Below are 21,356 nucleotides of genomic sequence, written 5' to 3'. Positions count from 1 at the left end.
AGAACTGTGAGTAAAGGCCCTGAACTGCATCACTGACTCCGTGTCGTTACTGCTGCTGCCCTGCACCATCACCCCCATCCTCCGCATACACTGCCCTGAGGCTATACTCCTCCCGTGGGGAGTTATGCTACGCTCTGCTGCACCCACAACACCAGCCTTAGCGGTCTGCCCTGTAGCGGCGGTTCACTCTGACCGCAATCCACGGGTGGCGTAGTCGGACATTTAAACATCAAAACCACATAAATAGTTCCGCCACTGGTTTGACCGCCCTGAGCCACGGAACGGATCGCCGCCACGAAGACTACAACCACCAGCATCCACCAAAAAGGGTCCGGCTCCGGGTGTCCCAAGGCCCAGGGGGTGCGTCAGAACATTTTCATCACCTTTCACAATCACCAATGGGACAAGGCAGGGATGTCCTCTGTCCCCTCTCTTATACATCCTAGTGACGGAGCACCTGCTCTCATCAATTCGCCATAACCCCAATATTAGGTGGATTGAGGTGGGAGGCACCGAGTACAAGTGCTCTCTATTTGCTGATGATGTCCTAGTATATATCACTCAATCACATATATCCATCCCTGCTGTTATGGCTGAAATAGATCACTTTGTTACATGGTAAAATTTTAAAATCAATGCAGCGAAGTCTGAGGCCCTCGATGTCTCCCTCCCTAAATCCATATAGGATTCCATCCAGTCCAACTTTCCCTTTGCCTGGCCCTCACAGGGTATCAAATACTTAGGAATTCCTATTCATAGAGACCTCTCCCATCTATGTTATCTTAATTTTGGGCCCTTTATTGAACAATTCCATACAGACCACGGTTGGCAAGTTAGAACTGTAAGATTCACTACGTGAACCACTGGTGTTTTGTGGAAAAGCACATGTACACCGCGTTCCAAATTATTATGCAAAAAGTGTTTAGGAGTGATAAGGGAAGAATTTGTTTGTTTGTCAGTTAAACTCATTGATGGTGATGTGTGTCAGGGCTCTTTATATCACTGTAAGCAATTGCAGACACCTGTGCTAATTAGTTTGGCAGGTGTGTCCAATGAAAGGCAAGACTACTTAAGAAGGCTCTCTCACATTATTAAGCAGCCTACATTTTCTGCCAAAATGGGAAAGAAAAAGGATGTGTCGGCTGCTGAGAAGCAACAAATTGTGGAGTGTTTAGGTCAAGGCATGACTACAATCAACATTGTGCGATGATCAGGATGAAGTGTCTTGGCAATCAAGAAGTATGTAGCGGATTCACAGTACACACGTGTGCGTGCTGATAAGGGCAAATTGAGGACTCTTTCCTACAGGCAATTACGTCAGGTTGCCTTGTCATAGCAGCAGACAAGTTTTTGAAGCTGCTTGTGCCTCCAACGTACCCCGAACAACAAGATGCAGGGTCCTTCAGAGGTTTGCAGCTGTGCATACGCCATCCTGTCGACCTCCTCTATCCATTTCACACAAGCAGAAACGGCTCCAGTGGGCCAAACATTACATGAAGACTGATTTCAAAACTGTTTTGTTCACGGATGAGTGCCGTGCAGCGCTCGATGGTCCAGATGAATGGAGTGGAGGATGGCTGGTTGATGGACACCCCACGCAAACACGGCTACAGCGCCAACAAGGAGGAGGTGGAGTAATGTTTTGGGCTGGAATCATGGGGAGAGAGATTGTCGGCCCCTTTAGGATCCCTGAAGGCGCTAAAGATGAACTCCATAATGTATGTGGATTTTCTCAAACAGCACTTCCTGCCATGGTTCAAGAAGAAGAACCGTGTATTTCACAGCAAGATCATTTTTCTGCATGATAATGCACCATCTCATGCTGCACATAAAACATCTGCATCTCTGGCTGATATGGGCATAAAAGGGGACAAACTTATGGTGTGACCCCCATGCTCCCCTGACCTCTACCCCATTCAGAACCTTTGGAGCATCATTAAAAGGAGTGTCTATGATGGCGGGAGGCAGTTCACATCTAAGCAACAGCTCTGGGAGGGTATTCTGTCCTCATGCAAAACAATTGAAGCAGAAACCATCCAAAACCTGACAAATTCAATGGACGAGAGAGTTCAGAAGCTCCTTTCGAACAAGGGGTCCTATGTGAAAATGTAACATCACCTAGAATAAAGTTTTGAGTTGAAAACTGTTTGATTTCAGTTTCTAACAACCTGCTAATGCTTATAATTTCAAAAATGACCATTTTTTTGGTCTTTATTAAAATGAAAAGGTTGATCGAAAAGTTTGGGGGATCTAAGAGTGTGGCAACCCAGTAGTCATGATTACTTCGAATTCTGACAATATGAGGGTCATGCTGCAGGTAGTGCAGCAAGAAGGCACTTATGTGTCTTGCGCATCTCGGAGCCCCAAAATTATTTTCCGGGCTAGATGCAGCTAAAAATTATTTTTAATTTTAAATCTGGTGAAGCTTATTATAGATGGCCTAATAGGATCAGTGCTGCACACTGCTACAAAGCCCAAATTATTTTCCAGTCAAGATACAGAAAAACATGATTAGTAATTTGAAAGCTTAAAACGGTTGGTAGGGTGATTTTAACCAATCATCAAGCTTTTACTCTCCCCAGGATGACACGGGGGTAGAAAAGTCGTTTCGGATCCATGATTTGTTCATCTTTATGAACGTGAGTCTGTCTACATTATCAGTGGAGAGCCGCGTGCGCTTATCTGTCAGCACACCACCAGCAGCGCTGAACACACGTTCAGACAGAACGCTGGCTGCGGGGCATGACAAGATCTCCAAGGCGTAAGTGGCTAGCTCCGGCCATTTATCCAGATTGGAAGCCCAAAAAGAGCAAGGGTCCAGTGACACAGTCGTGGCTTCAATGTTTACTTGGAGATACTCCTGTACCATCGTCTCTAGGCGTTGACTATGTGTCAGACTTCTTGTCTCCTGTGGCCTTGCAAAGGATGGGCTAAAAAAGTGGTGAAATGATTCCGCAAAATTGATGTTACCAGCAGATACTGTGGTTCTGTTACGGTTTGAGTGCTGAACACTTGACGGTCCCACGGTTGGCAAGTTGGAACTGTGAGATTCACTACGTGCACCACTGGTATTTTGTGGAAAAGCACATGTAAGATTCTGCAACAGTCTCTGCTGATACTCCTGCATGCGTGCATCCCTTTCTATGGCAGGAATAATTTCTGCAAATTTACTTTTGTACCGGGGATCTAACAGTGTGGCAACCCAGTAGTCAGGATTATTTCTAATTCTCACAATTCGAGGGTCATGTTGCAGGTAGTGCAGCAAGAAGGCACTCATGTGTGTTGCACATCCAGGAGCACCAAGTCCCTGTTGTGTTGGTGGCGAGGTAACAATCATGCTTCCTTCCTCTGTCCTCTCCCCCCAACCTCGCACAACAGAAATGTGATCAAGGTCTCCCTCATCTGATGAGTCTTCCATCAGTTCGTCCTCCACTTCTTCCTGGGCTCCTGCACCTTCCTCACTAGTTTGGCTGCTACCATGCGCCCTGGTAAAATCATCTCCCCCACCCTCACATGCCTGCCGCCCTGGTGCTGCCGACCGTCTGGACCTTGCAGATGTTAGCCCTTCCGCATACAACTCCTCCTCCTCTACTTCCTCCACCTCCTCTTGTGCCACCACCTGACTCCGAATTCTGTTTAACATGTGCTCCAGCATGTAAATCACCGGAATAGTCATGCTGATAATGGCATCGTCAGCACTAAACATCTTCGTCGCCATTTCAAAACTGTGCAGAAGGGTGCATAGGTCCCTGATCTGAGACCACTCCTCCAGCGTGATTTGCCCCACCTCTGAATCTCGTTGGCCCAGGCTATACGTCAGAACGTATTGCACCAGGGCTTGTCGGTGCTGCCACAGTCGCTGCAACATGTGCAGAGTTGAATTCCACCGGGTAGGCACATCGCATTTTAGCCGGTGAAGTGGCAGGCCCAACGACTTCTGTAGAGATGTAAGTCGCTGAGCTGCGGGATGCGAACGGCGGAAGTGAGCACACAGCGACCGTGCCCTCTGCAGAAGGCCATCTAGTCTGGGATAGTGGGCTAAAAATTGCTGGACAACCAGGTTCAACACGTGAGCCATACAAGGCACGTGTGTGACATTGCCCCGGCGAAGGGCCGCACCCAGGTTTGCAGCATTGTCGCACACGGCCTTCCCTGGTTTCAGGTCCAGTGGAGACAACCATTCATGAAATTGGTTCTCCAGAGCTGACCACAACTCCTCAGCTGTGTGACTCACATTTCCCAGACATTTCAATGTAAAAACCGCCTGATGACGTTGAGCCCTACTGCCAGCATAGTAAGGAGGTGTGCAGGATCCCTTCTGCGCAGTTAGAAAGCTTGTGGCATGACCAGACAGGCTTTGGGTGCAGGTGGAAGACCGAGAGGAGGCTGAGGAGGCAGAAGCAGTGGAGGAAAAATGACATAAAGAGGATTGACGCACAACTCGTGGGGACGGCAAGACTTGGACAGCAGCCCCTTGTCCTGCTGTCACCATAGTTACCCAGTGCCCAGTCAGCGACATGTAACGCCCCTGTCCATGCCTACTCGTCCAAGTGTCTGTGGTGAAATGCACCCTGTCACACACAGAGTTTCTCAAAGAAGCGGTGATGTTGTGTGCGACATGCTGGTGGAGCGCAGGCACACCTTTCTTTGAGAAGTAGTGCCGACTGGGCATCTGGTACTGGGGCACTGCGACGGACATAAGGTCTCGAAAATCCTCTGTGTCCACCAGGCGGAAAGGCAGCATTTCTGTAGCCAAGAGCTTGCAGATGGTGAAATTCAACCTCTTAGCTTTCTCATGGCTAGGAGGAAATGGTCTTTTACTTGTCCACATCTGAGGGACCGAGGGCTGGCTATTGTGCTTAGACGGGGTTGATAAGGGTGTCCCCGGCAAACTGCCGGTCTGTGAGGAAGATGCAGGCGGACATGTTAGGTTGCCTTGATCCAAAGGTGGTGCTATCGATGTCGGACAGCGCTCAAGACCAGCTGGTGTTACCACCTCCAAAGAAAATGATGACCTGCCAATCACGCTGGCTGTTGCGGGTAAAGAGGTGGCAGGTCTGCGCCCCAAAACAGGTGTGACTGCTGTCCCCCCAGTCACAGAGGATGAAGAGGCCGCGGATGCACAAGATATGGCAGACGGTGGTTGGCCCGGCCGGCTAGACCGCATTGTAGCACACTGAGCTTCCCACTGCAACTTATGCTTCATGTCCATGTGCCGGTTCATGCATGAAGTACTCAAACTATGTATTTTTTGGCCTCTACTTAGCTTTTGCTGACAAATGTTACAGATAACACGAGTTGGGTCATCTTTATCGATCTGAAAAAATGCCCAGGCTATGCAAGGCTTAGCACCCATGCGACCTGAAGAGCCACCACGACTTGTGGTGAGAGGCAGAGTTGTGTTTGAGGATGCAGTTGTTGACGTGCTTCCAGTACTACGTCTCTGTCCAGGAAGGCGCAACCTGACCTCGTCGTCACTAGCATCTTCCTCCACCTCCTCTGCTGACCTCATCTCTTGGCTGACTGTGGGTTGACAGTAAGTGGGATCTCCGACCTCATCATCATCACCCTGTGCGTTATCACACCCGTCGTCCTCAGAGCCAACCTGTTCCTGCCCTGACAAAAAACTAAAGTTGTCGCTCCAATCAGGTATTTGAGTCTTATCATCGTCTTCCTCATTGTCTCCACCAACAGGAGTTACAGTTTGGGAATGAGGGTCTACATTATGGTCAGAACCTTCTGCGTCTGGTCCTGGATCCGACTCATAAAGATTCTGGGCATCAGTGCAGATCATTTCCTCGTCTGGATTCACAGAAGCGCTGGAGTCGACCTCTGATTCCCAGGCTATAGTATGAGTAAACAGCTCTGCAGACTCAACCATCTGTTCTACCTCATACTCAGACGGGCAGCTGGAGATTTGGGAGCTGTGAGGAAGCAAGTGCGATTTGGGTGACACCTTTGAGGACTGGAGTATTTGTGATGTTGAAGTTGATGTGGAGGAGAGCCCACTTAAAGGAGCACTTGATATCCATTGAAGCACCTGCTGTTTTTGTGCCTCATCTGGAATTTGTAGCAATTGGCGTGGCCGTAAGAAAGGGATCTTATCACATTGTCCGCTAAAAGAAGTAGACATTTTAGTTTGGCTGGAAGATGGTCTTTCTTCTGCACCTACCCCACGGACACAACCTTTTTTCCCCTTCCCAACACGCCTATTCCCCTTTCCACCAGCAGCAGGCCTTTTTCCACTCATTTTGGTGGTTAACTAATTCACAACTCTGGAGTTGTTTGCACAAAAAAACAATGGATGGTAACCGAGCAGAGCTGAGTGGCCAAACTGTGGTATTAGGCCAAAACTATTGGCTGGGTTAGATGCAGAAAAAAATTATTTTTAATTTGCAACCTGATGGAGGTCAGTATAGATGGACTAATAGACCAAGTCCCACACACCGCTAGAAGCCCAAATATTTTTTCAGAGCTAGATGCAGAAATTTTTTTTATTCAATTTGCAACCCGATGGAGGTCAGTATAGATGGACTAATAGACCAAGTCCCACACACTGCTAGAAGCCCAAATATTTTTTCAGAGCTAGATGCAGAAAAAAATTATTTTTAATTTGCAACCTGATGGAGGTCAGTATAGATGGACTAATAGACCAAGTCCCACACACCGCTAGAAGCCCAAATATTTTTTCAGAGCTAGATGCAGAAAAAAATTATTTTTAATTTGCAACCTGATGGAGGTCAGTATAGATGGACTAATAGACCAAGTCCCACACACCGCTAGAAGCCCAAATATTTTTTCAGAGCTAGATGCAGAAAAAAATTATATTCAATTTGCAACCTGCTGGAGGTCAGTATAGAAGGACTAATAGAACAAGTCCCACACACTGCTAGAAGCCCAAATATTTTTTCAGAGCTAAATGAAGAAAAAAATTATTTTTAATTTGCAACCTGATGGAGGTCAGTATAGATAGACTAATAGACCAAGTCCCACACACTGCTAGAAGCCCAAATATTTTTTCAGAGCTAGATGCAGAAAAAAATTATTTTTAATTTGCAACCTGATGGAGGTCAGTATAGATGGACTAATAGACCAAGTCCCACACACTGCTAGAAGCCCAAATATTTTTTCAGAGCTAGATGCAGAAAAAAATTATTTTTAATTTGCAACCTGATGGAGGTCAGTATAGATGGACTAATAGACCAAGTCCCACACACCGCTAGAAGCCCAAATATTTTTTCAGAGCTAGATGCAGAAAATTTTTTTATTCAATTTGCAACCTGATGGAGGTCAGTATAGATGAACTAATAGACCAAGTCCCACACACTGCTAGAAGCCCAAATATTTTTTCAAAGCTAGATGTAGAAAAAAATTATTTTTAATTTGCAACCTGATGGAGGTCAGTATAGATGGACTAATAGACCAAGTCCCACACACTGCTAGAAGCCCAAATATTTTTTCAGAGCTAGATGCAGAAAAAATTATTTTTAATTTGCAACCTGATGGAGGTCAGTATAGAAGGACTAATAGAACAAGTCCCACACGCTGCTAGAAGCCCAAATATTTTTTCAGAGATAAATGAAGAAAAAAATTATTTTTAATTTGCAACCTGATGGAGGTCAGTATAGATGGACTAATAGACCAAGTCCCACACACTGCTAGAAGCCCAAATATTTTTTCAGAGCTAGATGCAGAAAAAAATTATTTTTAATTTGCAACCTGATGGAGGTCAGTATAGATGGACTAATAGACCAAGTCCCACACACCGCTAGAAGCCCAAATATTTTTTCAGAGCTAGATGCAGAAAAAAATTATATTCAATTTGCAACCTGCTGGAGGTCAGTATAGAAGGACTAATAGAACAAGTCCCACACACTGCTAGAAGCCCAAATATTTTTTCAGAGCTAAATGAAGAAAAAATTTATTTTTAATTTGCAACCTGATGGAGGTCAGTATAGATGGACTAATAGACCAAGTCCCACACACTGCTAGAAGCCCAAATATTTTTTCAGAGCTAGATGCAGAAAAAAATTATATTCAGTTTGCAACCTGATGGAGGTCAGTATAGATGGACTAATAGAATGATGCTATGCCCAAAAGATTTTACTTCACTAGGTGCAGTAAAAAAATTGGTATTCTATACACAGGTGGTATATCTTGCAACACAGATAGGCTACTCCACTGACTAACACACTCTGCAATAGGCCAAAAAGGATTAGCTTTGCTAGATTCAGCCAAATGCTGTGAAAAAAACTTGCACAGCACTGGCACAGACCTGCCTGGCAAAAACTGATAGGAACTGATGTAACCTAGTCCTGAAAAGGACTCCAATTACAATTAGTCTTTACTCCCACAATCTATCTATTTAAGAGCACAGACCTGCCTGATAAAAGTCGTAGGAAATGCTGTAACCTAGTCCTTAAAAGGACTGCAATCACAACTATTCCCTACTCCCAAGCTATCTGTATATTTGTGCGAAAATTGGCTTGAAATTAACAAGGTATAGCGCACACAGCAACAGCGGTGCCGTCTAACACGCAGCTGCAGCAGTGAGAAAATGGTGGCGACGGGGAAAATGGCTTGGTCTTATAGGGCAAGGACATGTGACATACACTGCCAATCACACATGCCCTTGCTTGTGTGAAAAAAAGCACTTCGCTCCGTGTGTGCGCTGCTGATAGGCTGACAGATTGCACCTCCCCACTGCAAATGCGGGAAAGAGAAAAAAAAATGGAGATCTTCATTGTTCCTGCAGAGATCCATCCCCTGCCCCTCCCCCCGCCCCGCTGTACACTCAAACTGCGTATTAACATTAATTTTCATCATTACTGAGAAAAAATCCAGTTATGATTTTGGTGCACGAACAGTTATCGAACATAACCTCGAACAGCCGAATTTTTCTAAAATTGTTCGTGTTCGCCGACCGGCTCGAACACCGCCCAAAACAGCTCGAATTTGAGATTGGCGAACAGTTCGAGTAGAACAACGCTCATCTCTACTTATGATGACGTTGGAAATCGTAATGTTCCCCTGTCTTGACTTATGGATACAATTATTCTGGTACGGCATTCCAAGCGCCATTGTATTTTTTACTAGCACCATTTTTGGGTATATATAATTGAAATGTCTGTAATAATTTAAGGTAGAACAGAGAAAACAATAATTCCAAACTTTTTGATTTTACGTCATGTACCATGTGATATAAAGGACATGTTAACTTGACTCTATAGGTCAATATAATTGTGATTATAACAAATTTATATAGATTATTGTTTAGTTTTGCTAGAGTGGATATAGAAAGTCTACATAACCCTGTTAAAATGCCAGGTTTTTGTTCTGTTAAAAAATCATACCAAGAACACTCTTTTCGGAGCCTTTTCCATAATGTCGAAAAAGTTCTGAAAAGATTGTAATTTGTTTCTCAATGACTTTGTACAGATTATAATCTGTACAAATTCATTGAGAAACAAAATGGAATATTTTTTAGAGGGGAAATAAAAACAACAAAAGAAAAATAATGTGGTTGCATAAGTGTGAACACTCTCTTCTAACTGTGGATGTGGTTGTGTTCTGAATTAGCCAATCATATTTAAAGTCATGGTAAAAAGTAGTCAGTACACGGCTGCTATCATTTAAATTGATTCTGATTAACTGCATATAAAGTTTACCTTTTCTAGGAGGATTTTCCTGACATTTTCTTAGATGCATTTTACAGCTAAAGCCATGGCCATAAACTGCTTACAACACAGCAAAAGAATCTCATTGTTGAAAGTAAGGAGAAGGGTACAAAAATATTTACAAGGCATTAGATATGCCATTGAACATTGTGAAGATGGTCATCAAGAAATGGCTTAAATTTGGCACAATGGTGACATTACCAAGAATTGCACGTACCTCAAAAATTTATAAAAAGACAAGAAGAATATGAGAGGTTTTTCAGTTGGAACTGATGTAATTTTTTATTGTACATTAGTTGGAACTGGAACTTTAGTCAAAATGGAGGGAATTATGAACAGTTCCAAATATCAGTCATTTCAACTTTGTTCAAAAACTTAAGGCTTATGCTAAAAAGCTGAAGTTGAAGAGGAAATTTACCTTACTCAATGACAATGACCCCAAATATACTTTTAAATCAAGAAAAGAATGGCTTCTCCAGAAGAAGATCAAAATTTTGAAATGGCCCAGCCAGAGACCAGACCTGAATATCATTGAAAATCTGTGGGTGACCTGAAGAGGGTTGTGCAGGAGATGCCCACACAATCTGACAAACTAGAGCACTACTGCAAGGAAGACTGGGCAAATACTGCCGATTATATACCATGCTGATAGAGTACTTCCACAAAGTGTATTATGCATATTTACACAATCACATTATTTTATTTCTTCATTTTTTTTTTGGCACTGGGTCACTAGTGTTTATTGATGGTGTGGCTGAAGACAGAAGAAGCCAGGTGAATTCTAAAGTGTACAGGGTGATACTTTTTGCTCAGATTCAACCAAATGCAGCAAGGTTGATTGGATAGCACTTCACAGTACTGATGGACAATGGCCAAAAACATACTGCGAAAGCAAGCAAGGCATTTTTAAGGTAAAGAAGTGGAATATTCTGCAATGACCGAGTCAATCACCAGATCTGAACCCCATCGAGCATGGATTTCACATGCTTAAGACAAAACTTAAGACAGAAAGACCCACTAACAAGAAACAACTCAAGTCAGCTGCAGTAAAGGCCCGGCAAAGTATCACAAAGGAGGAAACCCAGTATTTGGGGACATCCAAGGCTTCCAGACTTCAAGCAGTCATTACCTGCAAAGGATTCTCTACAAAGTATTAAAAGTAAACCTTTTATTTATGGTGAAATTAATTTGTCCAATTACTTTTGAGCCTCTGAAATAAGGAAGTTTTGTAGAAAAATGGTTGCAATTCCAAAACATTTCTCAGGATTTTTATGTTCAACCCCTTTAATTAAACCTGAAAGTCTACACTTCAGTTGCTTCTCAGTTGTTTCATTTTAAATCAAAAACATTGTCATGCAGAGCCCAAATCTCAAAGATTTGGTCACTGTCCAAATATTTCTGGACCTAACTGTATGAATATATACACATATGTACAGTACATATTTATTTTTATTGTTATCTTTTAGAAACTTTGACATCTGTTGAATTCATATTGAACATTGTTGTGTTGTATCATCACAAGTTCTTGGATCATACTTTAAGAAGTGATTGCAAATGATGAATTGCCTAGAGTTCCCTTCTCTCTTTTTCCACTTTGTAATAGCTTACCTTTACTGGTCGACATTGCACGCACAATTGCATTGTCACGTTACATATTTCTCTTATCTTGCTACTTCTTCATTATTTAATGCCTAAAGCTTTTTCTGATCAGCCTCATGCTTCCTATATAATAACATATTAAGGCTTTGACCTAGTACCACTGTTACCAGACTTTACAATGGAGAAAAAAAGTATTTAGTCAGCCACCAATTGTGCAAGTTCTCCCACTTGAAATGATGAGAGAGGCCTGTAATTGACATCATAGGTATACCTCAACTATGAGAGACAAAATGAGAAAACAAATCCTGAAAATCACAATGTCTGATTTGGAAAGAATTTTTTTTCAAATTTTGGTGGAAAATAAGTATTTGGTCAATTACAAACAAACACGATTTCTGGCTCTCACAGACCTGTAACTTCTTCTTTAAGAGGCTCCTTTGTCCTACACTCATTACCTGTAGTACTGGCACCTGTTTGAACTTGTTATCAGTATAAAAGACACCTGTTCGCAACCTCAAACAGTCACACTCCAAACTTCACTATGGTGAAGACCAAAGAGCTGTCGAAGGACACCAGAAACAAAATTGTAGCCCTGCACCAGGCTAGGAAGACTGAATCTGCAATAGGCAAGCAGCTTGGTGTGAAGAAATCAACTGTGGGAGCAATAATTAGAAAATGGAAGACATACAAGACCACTGATAATCTCCCTCGATCTGGGGCTCCACACAACATCTCACCCCGTGGGGTCAAAATGATCTCAAGAACAGTGAGAAAAAATCCCAGAACCAGACGGGGGAAACTAGTGAATGACCAGCAGAGAGCTGGGACCAATGTTACACAGGCTACGATCAGTAACACACTACACCGCCAGGGACTCAGATCCTGCAGTACCAGACGTGTCCCCCTGCTTAAGCCATTACATGTCTCGGCCCATCAGAAGTTTGCTAGAGAGCATTTGGATGATCCAGAAGAGTATTGGGAGAATGTCATATGATCAGATGAAACCAAAGTTGAACTGTTTGGCAGAAACACAAATCGTCGTGTTTGGAGGAGAAAGAATGCTGAGTTGCATCCAAAGAACACCATACCTACTGTGAAGCATGGGGGTAGCACCATCATGCTTTGGGGCTGTTTCTCTGCCAAGGGACCAGGACGACTGATACATGTACATGAAAGAATGAATGGGGTCATGTATCGTGAGATTTTGAGTGCAAACCTCCTTCCATCAGCAAGAGCATTGAAGATGAAATGTGGGTGGGTCTTTCAACATGACAATGGTCCCAAGCACACCGTCAGGGCAATGAAGGAGTGGCTTTGTAAGAAGCATTTGAAGGTCCTGGAGTGGCCTAACCAGTCTCCAGATCTAAACCCTATAGAAAACCTTTGGAGGGAGTTGAAAGTCCGTGTTGTCCAGCAAAATCCCCAAAACATCACTGCTCTAGAGGAGATCTGCATGGAGAAATGGGCCAACATACCAGCAACAGTGTGTGCCAACCTTGTGAAGACTTACAGAAAACGTTTGACCTCTGTCATTCCCAACAAAGGATATATAACAAACTATTGAGATGAACTTTTGTAATTGACCAAATACTTATTTTCCACCAAAATTTTAAAAAAAATTCTTTCCAAATCAGACAATGTGATTTTCAGGATTTGCTTTCTCATTTTGTCTCTCATAGTTGAAGTCTATCTATGATGTCAATTACAGGCCTCTCTCATCTTTTTAAGTGGGAGAACTTGCGCAGTTGGTGGCTGACTAAATACTTTTTTTCCCCACTATATGTATTCTAACTCCCTTTTGCTTCAATGTTATTTTAAAATCTAGTTAAAAAAAATAGAAGATGAATAAAAAAAAAAAAAGGTGATGACAAATCTGCCTGGCAATTGTCTGCACTGATCCATTTACCAACTTACCTCTTAAAACAATGAGCAGCGGTGAGCACCCAGCAGCTGCTAATGAGAGTGGCTCCACATAACAACCTTCCATCACTGTGAGAAGATTTCAGCCGCAGAGCTACCTGCCAGGGCCAGCTGCCCCTGCGTGGAAAAAAAGAACGGCCTCTTATTAAACTGGGTGAAAATACTATTCTGAAAAATACAGGCTGTTACTGAGATTCTATATAATCAACAGTGTAGAGGCAGCTGGAAATGCATCCACTTGTACAGAGATGTCGCAGTTGATAATAAATGAAGTTTGTCCAGTAAATCTTTCAACCCTTTAGGAACTTTTAATCTTTAATTTACTCTTTACACCGAACGAAGTTTTATCACTAGAAGAAAATATATGTTTTGAAATGGTGAATCTATATAGAAAGCTCTGATTGCTACTAGCAAACAAGGGTAATATGTTTTGGTATTATTGCCCAAGCAAGAGGTCTATCAAACAAGAGGACAATAATCAGCTAGTAAAAGTCAACCCAGCAAATTTTGTTCAGAAAAGTGTCTTGGAATTGATTACTGTAGTCTGAAAACACAAAAAAAACATAAAAAATCTATTAATACCAAAAATGTCTCTGTTATCCTACAGTATCTCATATAGAAGCCAAAACTGTGAAAAATATATAAAAAATTGTGTGCATTCTAGGGATCAACTACTTTCCACCCTTCATGAAACCTGTGCCTGGATATAAGCTAACTGGGTGCAATGATGGCCATTTGTCATTTCCTCGTTCATAATAGAAGACCAAGTAGTTACAGCTCTTAGCCACCTAACAGATAAAAATAAGGCTGTGGTCACACGACCGTATTTTCTCTCATCCGAGAAAATTGGTCTGAGTATGCTAATCGCACTTTGATCAGAGTGTGATCATAGTGTGATCCGATTTTCTCGGATGAAGAGAAGATGAAAAAAAAAATGTCTCCATCTTCTCCATTCTGTTAGTCAGTGAAACCAATTTTCACGGACTAACAGAAAATCGGCCTGCCCTCAGATGTCATCCAAGTGCGGTCCGATTTTTCCCACTGACTCATTGACTTGCAAGGCTAAGTGCGATCCGAATATCGAATGCAAATCGAACAGGCTGCGATTCTTTCCTTGGACAGGCTCTGTCCGAGGAAAAAATTGGACAAGTGCATGGCACCATAGAATAACATCTGCACGAGCCCTAGATGGAATTAATAGAACATTAACCAGTCTGTACTCTGCTAGATTTCCAGAAGACTTTAAGGTCTTGTGATATGTTGAAGAACCTCCTTAATCCTCATTTCTACATTTATCTTAGGGTAAATCCCCAAAATAATGTGTTTTGTTATTTTTTTAAACCATATGTTTTTGTGAGTGGATGTGATTGCACAACTGATCATTGTTTTGATCATCCATCCTATCCATCTCCTACTTCGCTCAATAAGGTAGAGCATATGGTTTTATTTCAAGAGGCATTTATTTCAAGAACAAAGGGGCAAAAAGAAATATTAAAGTGAATCCATCCTAACTGGAGATATATGGGACATATGCTAGGCAGAAGTGTTCAAAGGGAAGAGAGAAATGAAGAAAACATCAAATTGATCTTTTCCTCCAATGTCGGGAATCCATTAAATGAACCAAGTATAGAAATCAAGCATAATCATCCGAATGCGTGACCTTAGCCAGCGGCACATAAATGTTTTCCCATCCTATCCAGGCCCTTCCTGCCATGCTTAGGTAACATATGTTTATCTTTTGTTTAGTATTGTCATAAATCAAAAACTCTTACCGTAAAGAATTCCTCCCTCCGATAATACGTTTAGGACGCCGATGCAGCAACCGATGTCCACAAACAAGAGAGGATTCTATAGAACAACATTAATCATTATGAAACAATTAGTAGATTTCTTATGTTCACTTCTACAGCAATTCAATATATATGAAGCTCCATCATTATACAACATTGGCTGTAAATAAGGGTGCATTCATGATTGATGCATTTACTATATATTTCAGAGGTATACCTAATAAGAATTTCCTTAATTATACCTTTCAAAGATACTGTACCTCTGATGTATGCACGTGCATAGCCAAACAGTGACATACATTACCTATAGTCTACTATATTGAGAAAATTCTAATATTTTTGCCTTTGTATAGAATAATGCAACAGCCTGAGCTATTCCAAAGGCAAACAATGGATTAATCATGTGAATAGGGCCAATTAGTACATTTGATATATGCACTGCAAGCTTTCTGGGGCAAACAACCATAAATGCACTCTAAAAACATGGAGGAAACATTCAATTCTGTCTAATCCGCTTCTACCTTGAAAGCAGTCTTGAATAAGCCACAATATCTAAACACATCAACTTGAGTTTCACATATATTTTGTAGAAGATGAAGCCTGTCTTTAATGTTATGCTAGCATGTACTGTATTTTAAAAAATATATTTACCCAACATATTTTTTCCTGCATTCCCCAGGTCAGAACACTCATACATATTAGAAAGGTTGAGCCAAATTCACCTAGTTTTTTTGGATTTGGCAGATGTATCGTGCAAATTGCGTCATCTTTCCAGTATAGAATTGCTCTCTGGTGCCATTGTAACAAGATCATCAATGTGATCCACTTAGCCTGTCAGTGTATATGCATCCTTTTAAAGGGTTTATCCAGGACTTTGTAACTATGAACCAAAAAACTAACAAGCGGGTAATTGCTAACTACCCACCTGTTCTATCCAGTGCCGACTCAGAGCAGCACTGACCGCTCCTGCCGGCGATTCAGCTGCTCTGCGCCATCAGAGCAGCTCATCCCCTTCTGGGCTGCTATGTCGATGGGGTGTTACTGCCGACATTTTGCTAATTGACAGCCGACTTCCAGTAGCCGGCTGTCAATCAGCATCACATGGACAGTCACGCCTTTCAACAGAGCAGAAGGGAAGCTGCCGCTGTGTCGACCTGACGTCAGCTCAGCAGAAGCCACAGAATTGCCAGCAGGAGCAGCGGTCTGTGACCGCTCTGTGCCTGCAGAGAGATGCGCCGGGCAGAACAGGCAGGTAATTAGCAACTACCTGCATGTTAGTTGTTGAGCCCATAGTGAAAAACGAATATAGTCCTGGAAAACCCCTTTAAATTGTTAGGTTTATGATCCTCCACAACAAAGCAATTTTGGGGGAAAAAAGCTTCAGATACTCAGAATAATATATATTCAAATTGCCTCTTCGGAGAAAAAGAGGACTTGTACTCTATAGCACCACCTATTGGAAGTAGCGATCCTACAAGTCACAATCAACCCTTTAACGAGTCGTGCAATATGACTTAGGATAAAAGCCAAATCAGAATCTCAATTTGCAGGCACGGTGTTTCAGGCTGTTGGCCCTCGTCAGTGCAAAGTATGAGAACTGATTTGGCTAGGTGAGAGGCTCTGGACTGAGGTCTAAGGGGTAGCATTTCTCCTTATGGAGAGTGACACACCAGCTCTGGCATGTCAAGGTAAGGAGGCTTATTTGCCATGCAATGCTCCTCTGGAAATGTAATATGCAAATTGCCTCTTCGGAGAAAAAGAGGACTAGTTCCAATAGGTGGTGCTATAGAGAAAGTGTCACTCTCCATAAGGAGAAACGCTACCCCTTAGACCTCAGTCCAGAGCCTCTCACCTAGCCAAATCAGTTCTCATACTTTGCACTGATGAGGGCTAACAGCCTGAAACACCGTGTCTGCAAATTGAGATTCTGATTTGGCTTTTATCCTAAGTCATATTGCATGACTCGTTAAAGGGTTGATTGTGACTTGTAGGATCGCTACTTCCAATAGGTGGCGCTATAGAGTACAAGTCCTCTTTTTCTCCAAAGAGGCAATTTGCATGGTGAATAAGCCTCCTTACCTTGACATGCCAGAGCTGCTGTGTCACTCTCCATAAGGAGAAACTCTACCCCTTAGACCTCAGTCCAGAGCCACTCATCTAGCCAAATCAGTTCTCATTCTTTGCACTGACGAGGGCCAACAGCCTGAAACACCGGGTCTGCAAATTGAGATTCTGATTTGGCTTTTATCCTAAGTCATATTGTACGACTCGTTAAAGGGTTGATTGTGACTTGTAGGATCGCTACTTCCAATAGATGGCGCTATAGAGTACAAGTCCTCTTTTTCTCCGAAGAGGCAATTTGCATATTAAATTTCCCAGAGGAGCATTGCATGGCGAATAAGCCTCCTTACCTTGACATGCCAGAGCTGGTGTGTCACTCTCCATAAGGAGAAACGCTACCCCTTAGACCTCAGAATAATATAAACATTCTAACATGTCATGTTTAGGTACCTGGATATCTTCATAGCCATTATTATAACTTATGCCAGAACAGTAGATCTTGGGCTTCTCCTGATGGAGGATAATACCTGACCTCATTTGGCCAAAGAGTGTAAGCAGTTTTTGGATTGAAGGTAGACCTGAATCCAATACCCGAATTCAATTAAGTCTCTTATGTACTAGTGCAGGGTTCCCCAATTCCAGTCCTCAAGGCCCACCAACAGGCCATGTTTTCCTTAGTATTGCTCAGTTGATAATTGCTTCACCTGCACAGACAATAATTCCATCACCTGTGTAATAGTAAGGAAATCCTGAAAGTATGACCTGTTGGTGGGCCTTGAGGACTGGAGTTGGGGAACCCTCTATAAGTGCATCCAACATTGGCAATTTGCACCACAGTTTGTCCAGGAACTCACTGATGCATAGATCCAGATCTGGGAGGAGATCCCCCAGACACCATTTGTTGTCTCACAACACACATGCCCAGATGTTGTCAGGAGGGCATACAGGCATGGGTGCCATATTTACTACCGAGTCACATTAAGGAGTTGCAGTGATGATATTGCCGTAAAATAGATCTATCTGTGAATTACATTTTTAATTTTTGGGGTGATTTGGAACCCAGCCCTCAATTGGTAGATAATTTTGGTTTCCATTGATTGATCATTTTGCTCATTACACAATTCATATCAGTAAAGATTTAGAACTTAAATGTTTTTCTCATCAAGATCTGATGTGTGATTTAAGTGGTCTCTAAATTTTTTTTTGATATGATTAAAAACAACAAGACCGTTATTTTCAATCTTACCTTATGCTACATGTAATGCATGTGAATACATGTACAGCATATAGTGAAAATAAGTAATTGTAGACCACTAGATCACTATATATAGGCATTACATTTAAAATATAGTAAAATGCAGCCTTTAAAGCAGGCTACAAGACTGCTGTTTTACTGTGATGGCAAAATGAAGCCCTGGTTGGTAATTTGCCGCATGTGGTATGAGAGATTTTTTTGTAAACACATTAGTACTTCCCATCTCTATTTTGGATCTGTAATAATACCCAGTGCACAAGCAAACCTGCTCTCAACAGTCTTGTATTATTCATTTTAATAGTACTTTCCATCTGCAGAATGAGACATCTATGTATGTAATTACCAAATAAAGCAGAAAACCTGCTGGCTTTGTTAAAATTGCTATGATATTGTACAAATTCATTACCAGATAGGCTTTAATAAACAATTTAAAGCAGAAAACAAAGGAAACAATTTAACAGCGCCCCTGGGGTGTTTCATTTACACAATTCTTGACCCCCTTAAAACTATTGTCTTTTATGGACAATAAAACACATCGATCAATTTAACTGCCTTGTTAAACCTGCACATGTAGCAAAAACTGCAAAACATTAATAATAATGGAGGTTCTGGATTGTTGCTCTTGTTCCATCACAGCGATTTTGTATGGAACAAGCTAGGATATTGCAAAGTACATTGATCTGGTGCATCTCGAGTAGAGGAGACTGTGTCCTGCCTGTTATAGATGTGAAGTACTCCCTGCATCAAATTCACCTGAAATGATGATTTTTATAGTTTCAGTAAGTGAGTGAATTTGGTTACAATTAAAGGGTTAAGAAACACTAAGGTTTAAATAGACATTCATCTATATTGTTCATCTTATTATCCTGCCTTGATGATTCTGAAGAAGGCAGAAACAAACCACATCAATCCTACTAATATTATAAATGCGAAAGTTTGTGAGTATGTATGTTTGTTACTCTTTCACGAAAAAACTACTGGATGGATTTGCATGAAACTTTACAGTAATATAGATTATACATCGGAATAACATATAGGCTACAATTTGTAATGATTTTATGTAATTTTGGTCGTAATATAACGATACATGTCAATTAAGTCGGAAAAAAATCTGGCCTCTGAGAGCTCTCTTATATACACACATACACAGGTGATATTTAAATGGCTGATTTACAGCAGTCAGAAGAGATTGATAATACAATAATTTGCCCATAGTGGATCATTGTATAGTGAGGTCACAGTTGCCGCCTGTCCACAGTCAGAATACAGGGTTGATCATATACCGTGGCCAGGTACAAGTGTGGCACAGGGGGTTCACACACGACCCCCAGGGACTGACATTTCCTAGAAACTTTGGCAGCTGTCAGTCATGAGCTCACCCTGATACATTACACTCTGGAAACAGCTGAAGGGAGAAGGATAATTTATGACATTTTCTCAGACTTAAAAAAAAAAAAAAAACACAGAAAACAGCCCATATGTCAGGAACAGGTTACTAGAGAACTATATGTCCCAGCATGGCCTGCCCGCGCCCACAGCCCGGAGGGAGTGTGAGGCTTCCTCCTGCAGGTTGCCCGGGGGCACTGGGCCGTCATTGTCCTCACACAGGGGGTCCCCGCCGCCATTGTCCCTCCACATAACACCATATAATAAAACATGCGCTCACCTGCGCCAGCTGCTGCAGCCGGGAAAGTTCCGAGCGCCTCACCTGGGCGGAGGGGAAGTGACTCACACACGGGGAGGGGCAGTAACCTGAGCGCAGCTCCATGGAGGATGCACACACTGCAGCCTGACAGCACCGGCAGCAGTGCTACACAAATGGCGTCCTCCCCTCCTGTGTGCAGCACAGCCCTGTGTGTGTGCAGCGCAGCATGTCACCCACAGCACCAGCAGGCTGCTCTCAGCTCCCACAGAGCACTGGGAATGGTTGCTATGGGTAACCGCGCCACAGCTGCTCTTCATAGACCAGTCATATACAACTGATATCGTCTGTACAGCGATCGTAATATAACTAATTAGATTGTTTTAGTATTTTGTTTGAACTTTACTAAGTACCTATTTTGTAATTAGTACTTATAAAAATGCCGCGAAAGCGTAAGTCTAACATTTCGCAAAGCTCTAATAAAGCCCGAGCTATGAAAATAATTAGACGTGATGAGACGTCTCAACAAGCCGAGCAACGAAGACTTGAGCAGGCGGTGCGTTGTGCGGCACATAGAGCTGCAGAGACTCCAGAACAATCTCAAGCCCGACGTGAACAGCATGCGGAGTATCTGGCGTCTCAACGGGCTGCTGAAACTCAAGAACAATCCCAAGCCCGACGTGAACAGCATGCGGAGTATCTGGCGTCTCAACGGGCTGCTGAAACTCAAGAACAATCCCAAGCCTGATGTGAACAGCATGCGGAGTATCTGGCATCTCAACGGGCTGCTGAAACTCCAGAACAGTCCCAAGCCCGACGTCAGCAGCAAGCGACTTACATGGCGTCCCAAAGAGCCACTGAAACTTATGAAATGGCCGAATCTCGCAGACGCACTGTTGCTGAAAGGGCAGCGCAGCGACGTCAAACATTTACAAGAAATACATGGATATTGTTTAATAAAGCTGCATTTGAGTATGATGAGACTCTTGATTATGAAACTCACAAGCTTATAAAAATAGAAGCAATGACCATAGATTGCAAATATTGCGGAGCTCTTAAGTGGAAAGAGGAAGCAGCAGGTATGTGTTGTTTGGGCGGGAAAGTAGCTCTTCCTTATATAGACGAGCCAGTTCAACCTTTAAAAGAGCTTTTCTCTAATGAAACTGATGAATCTCGCCTTTTTCTAAATAATATAAGAAAATACAACATGTGCTTTCATATGACGTCTTTTGGAGCAGATCAAATTGTCTCAATGCCAGGGTTTTGCCCGACCTTTACAATACAAGGACAAGTATGCCACCGTATCGGTTCTTTAATTCCTACGTCCATTTCGCAACCACAATTTTTACAAGTTTATTTCATAGGTGACGAAGAAGAACAAATCAATAGGCGTACTGAGTACGGGCAAAGAG

At 42.4% G+C, this 21,356-nt stretch overlaps 1 protein-coding gene across 1 annotated transcript in view; it reads right to left on the bottom strand.

Moving 5' to 3' along the window:
- The window catches only part of PRSS12 (serine protease 12), a 356,030-nt gene that overhangs the window by 139,997 nt on the left and 194,677 nt on the right, over positions 1 to 21,356 (bottom strand). The window contains exons 10-11 of the mRNA XM_073639827.1: positions 14,969 to 15,044; positions 13,191 to 13,313 (exon numbers count right to left, since the gene is read on the bottom strand). Of these exons, the coding sequence (XP_073495928.1) occupies positions 13,191 to 13,313; positions 14,969 to 15,044 (199 nt within the window). The remainder of the gene's footprint in view (positions 1 to 13,190; positions 13,314 to 14,968; positions 15,045 to 21,356) is intronic.

The sequence above is a fragment of the Phyllobates terribilis genome, unplaced genomic scaffold (assembly GCF_046119375.1).
Source record: "Phyllobates terribilis strain yellow unplaced genomic scaffold, ASM4611937v1 Scaffold_1__5_contigs__length_1240528914, whole genome shotgun sequence".
Lineage (NCBI taxonomy): Eukaryota > Metazoa > Chordata > Amphibia > Anura > Dendrobatidae > Phyllobates > Phyllobates terribilis.
Note: the sequence above shows the minus strand (reverse complement) of the source record. Positions and strands in the feature narration are given on the sequence as shown.